At 44.1% G+C, this 14,574-nt stretch overlaps 1 protein-coding gene across 1 annotated transcript in view; it reads right to left on the bottom strand.

Annotated features, from left to right (window-relative positions):
- Positions 1-14,574, bottom strand: part of PLXNA4 (plexin A4) — a 464,554-nt gene that overhangs the window by 167,018 nt on the left and 282,962 nt on the right. Inside the window, exon 4 of the mRNA XM_077135733.1 lies at positions 8,782-8,913. Within this exon, the coding sequence (XP_076991848.1) occupies positions 8,782-8,913 (132 nt within the window). The remainder of the gene's footprint in view (positions 1-8,781; positions 8,914-14,574) is intronic.

The raw sequence follows: 14,574 nt of genomic DNA on the forward strand, positions 1-14,574 counted from the left end.
GCACACTGAGGGACAAAGAAGTAATGCCCACCCCCATTACACAGGGCATCACAGGCAGAGGCACACCCCGCCCCCCAGGTAGGGGTCCTGAGCCCTGGAGTGACATGAACCTTCCTTGGATGACAATAGAATCCTCCACCCTTGTCTTGTCCCCTCGTTAAAAATCATAATCATGAATGTGTCTTCTCTCCTCTTCCCTTCCACCAGGCAGCTTAACTGTCTCTCAATTTCAGAACCTCAGAAAAAAACTTAAAAAGGAATTGCAGAGAACAGGGAAGGGGATAGGAGAACATCAACAAATTACTCCTTGGCCTCCTTAATTCCTTTGCCCAAATGTCCACTCTCCATGAGGCCTTCTTTGACCACTGTTTAAAATCGTAACCCTTTTGCCCCTACCAGTTCCCCTGATTCCATTTACTCTGTTCAATGTCTTTTTCCACAGCATGTATTGCCTTTTAGTATACTTTATAGTTTATTTATCTATTATGGTTATAGTTGCTTTGCTGCCTCCTCTTGCTAAAATTGCAAGTCCCTCAAAGTCAGGGGTATTTTACCTGTTTTTTCCAGGCCTGTGTAATATGTTATAAAGTGAGATGGCTGTATTAGTTAGGGTTCTCTAGAGAAACAGAATCAACAGGGAACACTTGCATATATAAAATTTATGAAAGTGTCTCACGTGACTGCAGGAGCGCAGAGTCCAAAATCCACAGGGCAGGCTGCGAAGCCGATGACTCCAATGGATGGCCTGGACGAACTCCACAGGAGAGGCTCACCAGCCAAAGCAGGAATGGAACCTGTCTCCTCTGAGTCCTCCTTAAAAGGCTTCCCATGATTGCATTTAGCATCACTAATTGCAGAAGACACTCCCCTTTGGCTGATTACAAATGGAATCAGCTGTGGATGTAGCTGACGTGATCATAACCTAATCATATGAAATGTCCTCATTGCAACAGACAGGCCAGCGCTTGCCCAATCAGATGAACAGGTACCACAACTTGGCCAAGTTGACACCTGTCCCTAAGCATGACAATGGCCCACTCTACTTTGCTACTGGAATTTGCTCAAGTAGAGCTGCACCTGCCTGGTCCTCTCTCCTGGGTAACCCAGACTGGCAGGCTGCTTGCCCTCCAGCTCCACTTCCTCAGCTCCTGTAGGCATCTGCCTTCTGCCCCCCAGCTAGGGCCTGGCAGTCCCCCTCACGATGAGGGACAGACTTTGAGTGTCACTGGGCCTCTCGGGAGCAAATCCATCATCAGCGGGACTCAGGAAAACAGAGGACACCATAAAAGACAGCTTTGGTCCAGACACAGCTGAAAGTGTATCTCCAAAGCAGAGGCATGAGTTTGAGGTGTCAGGCCTATCAGGCAGGGTAGGCTGGCAGATGTGAAGGCAGAGATGTTGAAATTTACTGAGAAATCTGCCACTTCCTCTGAAGCCTCCCAAAGAAGAGACTCGCCTTGTAGGGGAGACAGCTGCGCTCCAGGGGGCCCGCAGGATGGCCCAGCTCTGCCACCTCATCTCCTCGTTTGTCTGTCTCGCTGGCATTTCCTCTCACTTTCCGCCCTTCAGTTTGGCAGGTTTTTGTCACAGGGGTTTCAGTGTGTATAGACATTCCCTTGGGGGTTACTGGAGTTTTAGTAAATACATGCCAAACGCATCATGCAAAAGTGTACAAAGCAAGAGGGAGGATGATGGAGACAGACACAGAGACACAGGACACACAGACAGGGGCGCACCAACATGTACACACACACACACACACACACACTGCAGAGAGATACTCAGAATCATGAAGAAGAAAGAAAGACAGAGAGAAAACATAATCTTGTACTGAAAGAGACAGGTCTATCATGACAGAATGCCACTGATACCTAGCAGTGTGCATACATACACTCTGTGCTGGTTTGAAAGTATTATGTACCCCAGAAAAGCCGTGCTTTAATCCTGATCCAGTCCTGTGGAGACAGCATTTCTTTTAATCCTAATCTGACACTGCAAGGCAGAAACTTTGATTAGATTATCTCCACAGAGACATGGCCCACCCAATTGTGGGTGTGACCTTTTGATTGGATGGAGATGTGATTTCAACCATTCAAGGTGGATCTTGATTCGTTTACAGGAGTCCTTTAAAAGAGAAAACATTTTGGAGACAGAGCAGAGCTGACAGAGCAGAGCTGACAGAAGAGAGAGGCCGACACTTGGAAAACAGAGATGTGAATGTTTAGAAATGCTTACAGCCCAACAGATGCTGCCATGAGATGTTAAGCAAGCCAGAACCTGGACAGAGCCAAGGGAAGCCAAGAGATGAAAGCCAGCCTCAGAGAAGCAAAGTGAGCAACCCACATAGGAACAGAGGCTGAAAGCAATGGAGCTCAGGAGCAAGGGACCAGCAGATGCCAGCCACACAACTACCCAGCTAACAGAGGTGTTCCTGATCCATCGACCCTCCTTGAATTAAGGTGTCTTTCTCTGGATGCCTTAGTTTGGACATTTTTATAGGCTGAGAACTGTAAAGTTGTAACTTATTAAATTCCACTTTTAAAAGCCGTTCCAGTTCTGGTTTATCGCATTCCAGTAGCTAGCAAACTAAAACACACTCCAAGAAAAAGTATGCACGGAAAGCAGCCCTTGCTAAAAGATAAATAGGGAGGAACCCTCATATTTATAATAACTAAAACAATATCCTCACTAAAGAATTATACAGTTTATACAATAATCATAATAATTGAATAATAGTAACATTTGTTGAATGTTTACTCTGGCCAGATGCTGAGCTAAGAACATTTTACATGCAGTATCCCATTTAACTCTTGTAACAATCCAAAAAGAGCAATACCATTTACCATATCCCCTTTTTACAGATTGCAAACTGGGGTGCTATGTGATCTGAGCTGGCATCTCGCTCCACTTGCATTATCTGCTACTTTGCAGTTTTCCACTCCACGTTAGCCCTTTTGCCACCCTAAAAACACCAAGTCACATTCCCATCTCAAGGTCTTTGCACTCACTATTCCTTCTGCCTGGACCATTTCCCCACAGATAGTCATCCCAACACTTTCTTCACTTTACCCTGCTCTCTGATCAAAATTCCCTCCTAGGGAGGTTTTCCCTGACAGCCATATTGAAAGTAGCATTCCCCACCACTCTGCACACATCACTTTATTCCTCCTGAGCCTGTTTTTATTTTCATCATTACCTGACATGCATTCTTATTCATTCATTCACTCACTCACTCACCCACTCATTGCCTGTCTCTCTGCCTAAAATGTAAGCTCTATGAGGGCAGGGCATTTGTCTATCTGGTTCCCCGCTGTATGTCTAGTGTACAGAAGAGTTCCTGATTCATAGTAGTTACTCAATAAATACCTGTCAAGCACTGAATGAATGACATGCTGAGGCGGTGAGGGATTTGTCTGTGATCACAGAGCCAGGAAATACATTGCAGGCATGTGCACACATATGTGTATGCAGGCACACACACATCTGCACCTCCACATAACACTCCATTACCTACCTCTCTTAGCCACACAATCCTTAGCCTTTCTTCTCCACCATCCCTCCTTTCTTGTGCAACTATCTGGCCTCTTTCAGTCTGTGGAAGGACTGGATCCCAAGAAGAGTTTGAAATGGCAGTGGGAAAACCAATTCAGTCGATCTCTTGAGAATCTTCTTTAACTATAGATCCACTAACTACTTTACAAATACTAAAATAAAAGATGATGCAAAATATTTCCTCTGTTTGCCAAAATCTTCTTCCTACACTCTGTGTTCTCCAGTGTGGAACCGAGTAAATCAGAAGGAGAGTGGAAGTAGCAGAGACCTGCATCACTATTCACAAGAGAATACAAAGGATGGAGGAGAGTTTAGAAGAGAGAGCAACCCCTGCTTTCCTGGCCTGTCCACTGAATGCTGGACCAGAGACAATACGCTATAGCTTACTGAGCTGCTGACTAAATAAAATTATCTCACTCTAGCAAAGCCCATAATCCTGCCCATAATCTCTATTTAACTCTTTGGGCGTCATCTCCAATAAGGAATTTTCTGACATTCTGGATGTGCAGTGAGGCATAAAGAAAGGAATCAAGGATGACCCTAAGGTTTTCAGCTTGAAGGATGGAATTGCTATCAGCTGAAATAGGGAAGGTTACAGGTGAGAAATTTTAGGAAAGAAGATGAGGAATTCAGCTTCAGACATGCTAATCTAAGATCTCTGTTAGATGTTGATGTCAGACAGGCAGTTGGCTATGCAAGGCTGGAGTCTAGGAGAGAACATGGTTATTTGGGAGACATGAGCACATAGATGGTATTTAAGGTTAGGAACTTGAATGGCATCCCTAAACAAGTCAATGTAGTATGACGAAGACAGAGAGAAGAGAAGGAGGAACCAGAAAAGCAGATGGAGAAGTAGTAGTCAATGAGGTAATAGGAAATGCAAGAAAATATGGGTCTTAGAGGCAGATCAAAGAAACGCAAATTTTTCTAAGCTTCCATTCAAACTGGTTAAGGGAGTTGCTACTGACACTCCTTTGACTGCTCTCCTTGTGGTAGATTTGGCCCAAAACTCTGATCCCAGGGTCACCCTGCCACCCATTTTTATTTCAGGGCTGGCTCAAGGGTTGGGAATACTGCCACCATTTTTGTAAATAAAGGTTTGTTGGAATACGGCAATGCCTGTTTATATGTTGACATGATTCCTTTGGTGTTACAACAGCAGAGTTGAATAGTTGTGACAGAGGTCATCTGGTCCACAAACCCTACAATATCTGATCTTTTATTGAAAAAGTTTGCTGAGTCCTGGACTAATTCACTGGTGCCTAATCTCCTTAACATATTTTTCAGGAATATTTAGGTCTTCACTCCATGAGAAGGAAAAAACAATTATCTGAAGATTATCAAATGTTTCTTTTGCATTGTTATTATTGAAACTCCATAACGATCCACTGAAGCAGGTTATCACTATTTATTCTAATTTTGTAGATGAGAAAGCTGAGACACAGAAAAGTTGATCGACTTGTCCAAGTTCACACAACAGTAGATGATAGATCTGGGTTTCAAATCTAGGTCTTGATGTCAAAATGCATGTGAGAACCAATATGTCAGTGGTTCCCAAAGCAAGAACAGTGCATAGACAATTTTGTGTGGAAACTGACATGGATTATCAAAATTTTAATAGCTCTGCATTTATCATTTGGTTCATTAAGAAACATATTTAGGTACATTAGATATATTATATAGGACCAACACATCATATCTATAATATTACTGTTTAAAAAGTCTAAACAGCAATTCTATTTATTTAAATAGACATATGAAATAAAAAAGAAATAGTTCAGGACATGGCAAAACTCTTGATCTGATAAATATATTGCTGAACTTTGAGAGATGCTTCCTTTATCTGAAACTTTCAGTGATCTAAGTTCGAACCTAGAAATTAACATAAGCAGTAGATAATCAATCTCTCCCTTTATCAATTGCGGTTCAATGATGATACTAGGGATCCATTCATCACTCATCAAAAAATTCTCAAGGGCCTCTGTGCCGGTTTGAATCTGTTGTGGACCCTAGAAAAAAGCCATGGCCTTTAATCCTCATTCAATATTGCCAGGTGGGAGTTTTTCACTTGTTCTTATGGAAATGTGACCCACCCAATTGTGGGTGGTAACTTTTGATTAGATGGTTTCCATGGAGATGCGTCTCCACTCATTCAAGGTGGGGTTGCTTACTGGAGCCCTTTAAGAGGGAAGCATTTTGGAAAAGGCTTTAGAGTTCATGCAGCCAGAGACCTTTGGAGATGAAAACGGAAAACAGCCCTGGAGGAGCTTCATGAAACAAGAAGCCTAGAGAGAAACTTAGCAGACTTTGCCCTGAAGTTCATCGGCTTTTCTTGAGTGAAGGTAACCTTTTGTTGGTGCCTTAATTTGGAAATTTTTATGGATTTGCTTTAATTTGTACATTTTCACGGCCTCAGAACTGTAAACTTACAACTTAATGAATTCCCCTTTTTAAAAGCTGTTCTATTTCTTGTATATCACATTCTGGCAGCTTGCAAACTAGACCAGTTTCTTATGTGATGACAAAGAAGATAAAGGTTGGGGAGAAAGGCAAGACTTTCACCTTTACACCCCGGTGTAAGAAGATCTACCATAGAGGTATCTAACTAGGGGTCAGGAGTAGCTCACTGGAGAGGTGACATAGGTTTTGACCAGGGAGAAACTGGTCAAATGAGAAAGAGAAGTACTTTCCAGGCAGAGCAGACATTATTGCCAGCCACAGACCTTAGCCTGAGACTCAGCCCTGCAAAGTGTTGTAACCCAGCAGGTTGAGGCAGATTCACTATCTGATGGGAGCTGGAATTTGTCTGGATGCCCTGGACCCAGTACAGCCCCTTTATTTATCATGCTGCTGCTGCCCTGGAGCATGGGTTCTTGATTTGTTCTCCTCTGGTACTAGATCCCTGCTCCCAGCCTGCCTCAGCCTTGATCCGAACTCCTGTGCTCCAGGATCTTGATGCCACCACCTGCCTAACTCCAAATATGTCTGGAGTGTCTGGAAATTCTTATTGTACTGTCGTAAGAACGAGAGTCTCCATTTATCAAGCACTCACTCTGTGCAAGGCTTAGTCGTAAGCTGATTTAGCGCGCTATCTCATTTGATTCTCAGGATAACTCTATCAGATATTATTATTACCTCCATTGACAATTTAGAGTACTGAGTCTTAAAGAGGTTAAGGAAATCGCATGAGCTCACATCTAATAAGCAGGAGAGCCAGGATTCATTCCCTGTTTTCCTGACTCCAAGGTCTATGCACTTAACCACTGGGCAATATTACTAGTCTCCACAGAGAATCTTCAAGCCCATGGGACACCAGTGTCAGGGCCTTGGTGACTGTGATTGGGTGTTAGGGCCTTGGGGGTTGTGATTGGGTGTTAGGGCCTTGGGGGTTGTGATTGGGTGTTAGGGCCTTGGGGGTTGTGATTGGGTGTTAGGGCCTTGGGGGTTGTGATTTGGGTGTCAGGTACCCTCCACCTCTGTGAAGATCTAGCTCCAGAATGGGTGAACACACTGGTCCTATCCATTGCTGCCTTCCTTTCCTTTCCAATAGGCACGTGATCCAGAGCTCCAAGCAGGCCCTGCATGGGTAAGTCTGAGTGGGGAATGTAATGGGCAGAGGATGAGGGGGCAAAGAAGGATCCAGATGAGCACATAAGGGGGAGCGTCAATGTTCAGGATCTTCACTCAGTTCAGACAGGACTGAATTGGGGGATTCCACACAGCTTCTAATTTTCCATCTTTGGTGACTCTTGGGTATTTTAAGTTCCAGGATCAGAACTTAAAATTCCAAAATGTTCAATGTCTCATCTTGGATCTTCTCAATAGTGTTCATTCCACTGAGGTGAGCTGCTTCCCCGTAACTTCTAGGGTTTAGGAGGGAAGAAGTGAGTGGGGAGTGTGGGCCTCATTAAAAAGAGCAAAAACAATGCAGACAAAGGAGCAGCTGCATGCCCAGCTGCTGACCCCATCTCAGGGGTCCTCAGTCCTAGGGTAAAATGCTCCCCTCTCGCCATCCCCAAACCATGGTAGTCTCAACTAGGGAGCCACAATGGGTCCCAGTGTGGCTGAAGTGAGGAGAATGGGGAGTCCCACACCAAGAGAAGATTGTCATCCAGCTCTTGGGGAGGGTAGAGTCGCTGCTGGCCATCAAGGCATAATGCACAAGTCCTGTGGGTGGCATAATGTGGTATTCATCTCTCCCACTGGGCTGAGAGGGGACAGGATGGAACAATCCAGACTCTGTCAACTAGGTCCTCTGGGGAGTTCAGGCCTCACTAATGAAGACGAATAAGTGGGGGGAGAGTTCCTGCTCCCCATGACTGCTGCTTCTGCTGCTCAGAACCAGTATACATATTCATAGGTTGGAGGGGTTGCTCTTGGGAATAGGCCAGCCTACACTGAGGCCACAGGAGCAGAGATGTGGCAGTGCTAATCCCAACTTGTGGTGGGACATGTATTGTGGGCTGGAATGCTCCACAGTGAATTAGGAGACCCTGGGAACTATCTTTAAATATATGGAACATCCCTGGTAAAACCTCTTCCTTTGCCTCTGCAGACATGACTGCTGGTCTGAGCTCAAGGACCCCCAAAGAACTTACTTAGTTCTTAGCTGAGTTCCAGAACCAAACCTCACCTTGCTACTTCATAGTCACTAGTAAGCTAACAGCGATCAGATATGATTCCTCCTGGCAAGGCCTCATGGAATTTGCTGGAGGTTCCATGTAAAGAGTTATTGGTATGCACAAAGGCTCAGGGAACATGATTGTATCATTTCATCTCACACATGCAGACCCTGTTTCTGAATCTCCATCCATTTGGCATCCAGGATGCTCCCTCAACTAGGCACTTTTGGTAGCAAGTCCTTGCCTACAGCAGACTTCCTTGGATCAGGAAGGTGACTTTTGCAGAAGACTGTACTTTGTGTAGGAAGATCTGGACAAAAATTGGGCATCTGTATGATGCTTCTTCAGGTGAGACTAAATGATGGGCCTCACCGTACACACAGTCATTTTGAAATTAACGAATTTGTTCTAGACTCACAGATATTTTAAAATTCATTTGCTGTTTCAGCCCACCCAGCCTCAGTCCCTAGGCAGCATAACTGAAAGGTCCCATACCGAGCCAAATAAATCAAATTATCTCTATAATTGGCCTCCTGTAGATTTCTATGGAGCCACAGGCTAGACTTAGCTGTAAGATAAATGTCTAGTAGAGCTTGAAGAGCCTTACCTGCCTTTCTGACATGATGTAAAGTTGTTCGTGGTCCTTGGAAAAGGCCATATCCCGGAGGACTGGGCCAGGCTCTACCACCTGCACAGTCTCATACTGGAGGGCATTGCCCCTGGGCCCATCTACTCGGATCTGCAGGGAAGAGAAAGAGAAGAGCTGATGTGAGTTCAGATTCTGCCTGCCCACCGTCAAGGTTTTTAGCCCAGAGCCTCTTCTAATTTAGCAAAGGGCAAGAGAATGAGCTCTGCCTCCAGAGTGCTCAGGGGCCAGGGCCCCAGGAACAGGAGTAGAACAAACCCAGGGGCTTCATGTTGGAATGAATGGCATGAGGAGGGAAGGGAGAGATCAAACTGGGTGGATCAAGAATATGATCTTGTACTATCTGGTCCCATATGCATCAAGATCAAGTCTGTGAGGCCTTGCTTATGTCTCTTTGGAAAGAGGATAGGGCTGGCATGGTGGGGATGGGGGTGGAGTGACAGTCACTGGGGATTGGGTTAACAATGGATAACTAAGGTTGCCTCAGATCAGATCCCCATTCTGTAACAGAAAGGTCATATCATTTGCAGCATTTGTTAGCAGGAAAAAACTCACTATTTTAGTTTAGGAATGTGGATTAATTCTTCGAAACTGCTGTCCAGCTATCATTGCTGTAACTTAGAGGGAAACAGGCAGGGAGCCAACCCCAGAAGTTTTACACCAAGCGGTCTCTTTTTGACTACTGAAACCAGATTTTTTAAAATTGTTAATACAGGCTTATTGGTAAAAATCTTGGAATGTAGATCATTTGTAAACAAGCCCAGTTTGTTGGGCATAATAGTAATTGATTCTTGCAGTCTAATAAAGTGCTTTGCACATAAAACTAATTGACTCGTAAAGCGAAAGAAAAAACTTCAAATACAAAGAACAATCTTGACTTAGATCAGCGTTCCACTTGGCCCACTTTGGACCTCCTAACCCGAGTTCTTCCCTCCCATATTGCATCTTAGGCATGATCACGGTAGCACTGAGCAAGCTGAACTCAGAAAACACATGTGTGATGTGGGCTGGGAGGCCCTGATAAAAACACCTCCCTTTAGCCCTGCTCTGCACTGCCACACTCCCAGCCCCACCAGTGAGTGGTCCAAAGCAAGACCCCTTGAACAGAACAGGGAAGCTTCTGGAGGACAGGAACTGCCTCCTGTCGGGATAATGTCACTGGATGTGCTTCTCACCTGAGCTGACAGCAAGGCTGCAGGACAGGTCAAGGACTCTGCCCTGGGGGAGCTGGCCACTGTCCGGGAGGCTGTAGGGACTGCCCTCACCAGCCTGGTGAGCCTTTCTGCTCCCCACTCCCCAAAACCCCAGAGGCCAAGGCTGAAAACAGCAGCATGTGAGCCTGGCTATGCACTGCCAGCCAAGCTTTAGGACCAAGAAGTAAGCTCTGAGTGAAGAGAGCAGGCCTGCATGATACCCCTAGCCCCCCTCTTCAAAGGTCCTTTCCACTGCCTTTACTAGGAGTCTGGGGCTGGTAGAGGATGGGCTGGAAAGGAAGAATCTTCCCATGTCAACAGAACCCCTCTCCACCCTCACCTGCAACGATCCTGGAAGCCCCTGGATGTTCTATTAATGTCTCCTGAGAAGGGGATGTGGGCATTATAAGAAAATGTGCTTCAGGCATGAACCACCCTCAAACTTCCTAGAACACTCAGCAGAGTAGATCAGTCCCGGGTCATCCACAGGCCCTTTTTAGAACTGTTTAGACAATATGGAGAAAACTGGAAAAGACTTGTACCCACAGTTTCCCAAGACTGAGGATAAATCTAGAAAAGACAGGCACTTCCCAACCCTGCATGATGCTTATCTGGCCTTTGGATTGTTTACCCAGGTCCCAGGAATCATCATATGTCTGAACACATGTCTCCATCACAACCACTGCTCAGTGCTCACGGAGTTGACCCCAAAGTAGGAACCAAATATTAGAGAGTATGGAAGGGTGAGGAGAACGCTAGACGCGGACAGGGATAAGCAATAGCTAGGGGATTACCAAACTTGATTAGATGCCGTTAGGACAAGTCCCTGCCAGGTATCCACAAAGCGGCTTTATAGAGTTCAAGAACAAAACTTAAAATATTTATATATATATTCCAACCATTCTCATTATGTAGTTTTATTTTTTTTTAATATTTTATTCAGAAATCTTCACACACATACAGTCCAGACATGCTATACAATCAATGGTTCACGATATCATCACATAGTTATGCATTCATCACCATGATCATTTTTAGAACATTTGCATCATTCCAGAAAAAGAAATAAAAAGAAAAAGAAAAAAAATCATACATCCCATACCCCTTACCCCTCCCTCTCATTGACCATTAGTATTTCCAGATACCCAATTTCTTTTTACCTTTTATATCCCTTATTATTTATTTATTTATTTGCCTTATTTTTTTTTTACTCATCTGTCCATACCCTGGATAAAAGGAGCATCAGACACAAGGTTTTCACAATCACGAAGTCACACTGCAAAAATTATACGGTTATATAATCATCTTCAAGAATCAAGGCTACTAGAACACAGCTCAACAGTTTCAGGAACTTCCTTCCAGCCACTCCAATATAGGATAAACTAAAAAGGGATATCTATATAATGCATAAGAATAACCTCCAGGATAATCTCTTGACTCTATTTGAAATCTCTCAGCCACTGAAACTTTATTTTGCCTCATTTTTCTCTTCCCCCTTTTGGACAAGAAGGCTTCCTCAATCCCTTGATGCTGGGTCCCGACTCATCATGGGATTTCTATCCCACATTGCCAGGGAGATTTACATCCCTGGGAGTCATGTCCCATAGAAAGGAGGGACATCTCCTAGGGAGGAGAGAGAGATCACATGTGAGCAGCAAAAGAGGTTTTCTGAGGGTGACTCTTAGGCATAATTATAAGTAGGCTCAGCTTCTCCTTTGCAGGAATAAGTTTCACAGGAGTGAACCCCCAGATCAAGGGCTCAGTCTATTGAATTGGTTGTCCCCAATGCTTGTGAAATTATCAGGAATTCCCCAGATGGGCAAGTTGCATATTTCCTGCTTTCTTCCCAGTCCCCCAAGGGGATTTTGCAAATACTTTTTTATTTTCTGCCCAAATTACTCTGGAATATATCTGGGGCATTACACTAACGTGTACAAACCAACAGGATCTCGTGCCCTATCAAGATTCCATGTAATCATTGTGTTCAAATAAACTGATTATACAAGTTAAATTAGATAATGCACTACCCAAAATATAAATTTTGCACCAAAGAAACATTCCTTCCTTTGGTCTCACACAGAAGTTGAAGATTTAAAACATGGACCACATCATCCTTTACCCAGTATTCTGATTTACCTTAGTCTTATCCAAATCAGCTTCATTCATACCTCTAATTGAGGTCTGATCACTCTTTCAACTTTTTAAACAGTTCCTGTATGGGGTAGTGCTGTCTTTCATAGCTTCAGAGCTCTAACTCAGAGTCTCAGGTTACATACATACCCAAAGTTTTAAGGAACAACCAGATTATATTCACATGACTTAGTATATCAAAATTTAGAAATAACAACTACAACTTCTGAATATATGTGACTACTGTAAGAGCTTACAATCTAGGACCTTTTGCAACAGGTCCCAACTTCATTACGCATGCTCTCTACTTCAGTTCTCCGAGTTTGTACATTATAGTTAGTCCACAAGTTTCATTCACCTAGTTGCATCCCTCACAACATTCCTTCTTGGGGCTGCTCAGTAGTCCATTGTATATACACACCACAGTTCCCCCTTCCATTCCTCAGTTGTTATACTCTTAGAGCACCTGCATCCATTGCAATATCTACTGATGTCCATTGGGGTCCCCATTCTCAGCTCCTCCTAATACATATCAGGTATATATCTTGCAGGATCATATGGCAACCCCACCCCTAGCCTCCTGTGAAATTACCATGCTGATGTAGTCTTATTTCAAATTTTTAATTTCTCACAAGATCAAGGAAAATATCAGTTATTCAGAAGAACTAAATTACAGAAAGGACACTATGTGAATGCCAACTAATCAGATCAGGTCACCTGTGAGTTTGCCTCCTGTCTTTATTGTTGAATTCACTGAACTCTGACACCAGGTCATTTTGTGGTTTCTGTGTGTGATTTTAATTGGGTTTTTTTTAAAGCATTACTTGTAAGGCCTTCCTAGATGCCAGGCACTAGAGGAGACAGCTTTGCACATAATTCCATACATATATATATATATATATATATGAATTCCTTTCAACCCTATGGCTTGCATGGCCTCTCCAGCATCCTTTCTTCCCTCCCTCACTTTGAACCCAAACTCTGCTTCCTCGGTGGTCCCTGATAGGCATAAACTATCTCGCCTCAGTGATTGAGAGCAAATGGGCCTAAGTCAATCTACTTTGGGCAGGTCCTATGGCTACAGTGACTGGTTCAGGTAGATGCAATCAAAGCAAAGCAGGACTTTTGTTTTATTATAGGGGAGGAGAAGAGCTCTTCTCTCTTTCAACAGTATGTAAGAAACATGTAGCTCAGGGAGGTGTTAGCAGCCCTTTTGTGACCAGAAGGGGAGCAGAACCATGGAAAATCAAGTACTGAGAAGGAAAAGAATTGGCCTGTCATGACAAGCTGCTGGATGCTGAGCTGCTGGATCAAAATAACCCCAAAGTCTGCCCTATGTTGGGTCTTTTCAGTTACTCAAGCTATTTTCTTATTGTTAAAATAATGGTTTTCTGCAACATCAAACGTACTGAGAGACACACTGATAATAGATGAGGAAAATGGGACCCGGGTACATTGAACAACTGGCCTGAGTTATTAAATGCAGGAAAGAATTCAAATCCAGTTTTGACTTTTAAGTCCATGGTTTTCCTCCCATCCCAGCTACATGAGAGGTCTCGTTCCTTGAAGGGTTTCATATTTACTTCTTGGTTGATATCACTTAAAAGGAAAGGGCTGAGGTCATTGTTTTTTTTTTTTTTTTTTGCTGGTCTCCACAGTTGCAGAGATTTTTACCAGTCATTCCTGTTTTTGATTCTCCAATTCTTGAGTTTGACAAAAATTTATTAAAAGAATGAATAAATAAATGAATGGTTAAAACTTCTCTTGGCTGGCTCCCCATTAAGCTTATGGGGAAAAAAGCAAAGGAATTAAAGAAAAAGAGATACATTTTTCTTTGAAAATAAAAATGCTTAGGATCCCAAAGCCTTTTTCTTCTGTGCCCATCCCCAAGCCACCCAATGTCCACCTTGGCCAGCTCCTTTCTTAATCTGAATGAAAATGGGAGTTTGTGCAAAACCAATTGAGATTATCACCCAAGTCTGACTGCACGGTGATGGCCTTGGCCCCCAGCCCAGCCAGGATTCATCCCCAGCTGTGTTGGCCCCTAGAGCAGTAGCACGAGAGTGACACTGAGCCCCCTGGCTGGTCTCCAGCCACATTAGGCGCAGGCAGGAGCAGGTGCCCCAGAGAGTGCTGGCGGAACTAAGCCCCATCCAGTGCTCCTTCGTCTGATCCCCAGGGGAAATTGGATTCAGTGCCTGAGCAGTCCTCTTTCTCATTTGGCCCCCACATCCCTGCTCTTTAGGATGAGACTGACATGCTGGGTGTAGGTGGACATCCAGATGAAGCCAGGTGGCCTGGGACAGGGACAGAGGGATGGACCAGGGAGCACCAGTCAAGCAAAGTTTCCCAAGCCTGACCTTGCCCAGGGAGAATGGATGAGGCTGGATCCCCACCTGCTAGCATCCTGCCAGAGAGAGAAATATGTCAT

The sequence above is a fragment of the Tamandua tetradactyla genome, chromosome 1 (assembly GCF_023851605.1).
Source record: "Tamandua tetradactyla isolate mTamTet1 chromosome 1, mTamTet1.pri, whole genome shotgun sequence".
Classification (NCBI taxonomy): Eukaryota; Metazoa; Chordata; class Mammalia; order Pilosa; family Myrmecophagidae; genus Tamandua; species Tamandua tetradactyla.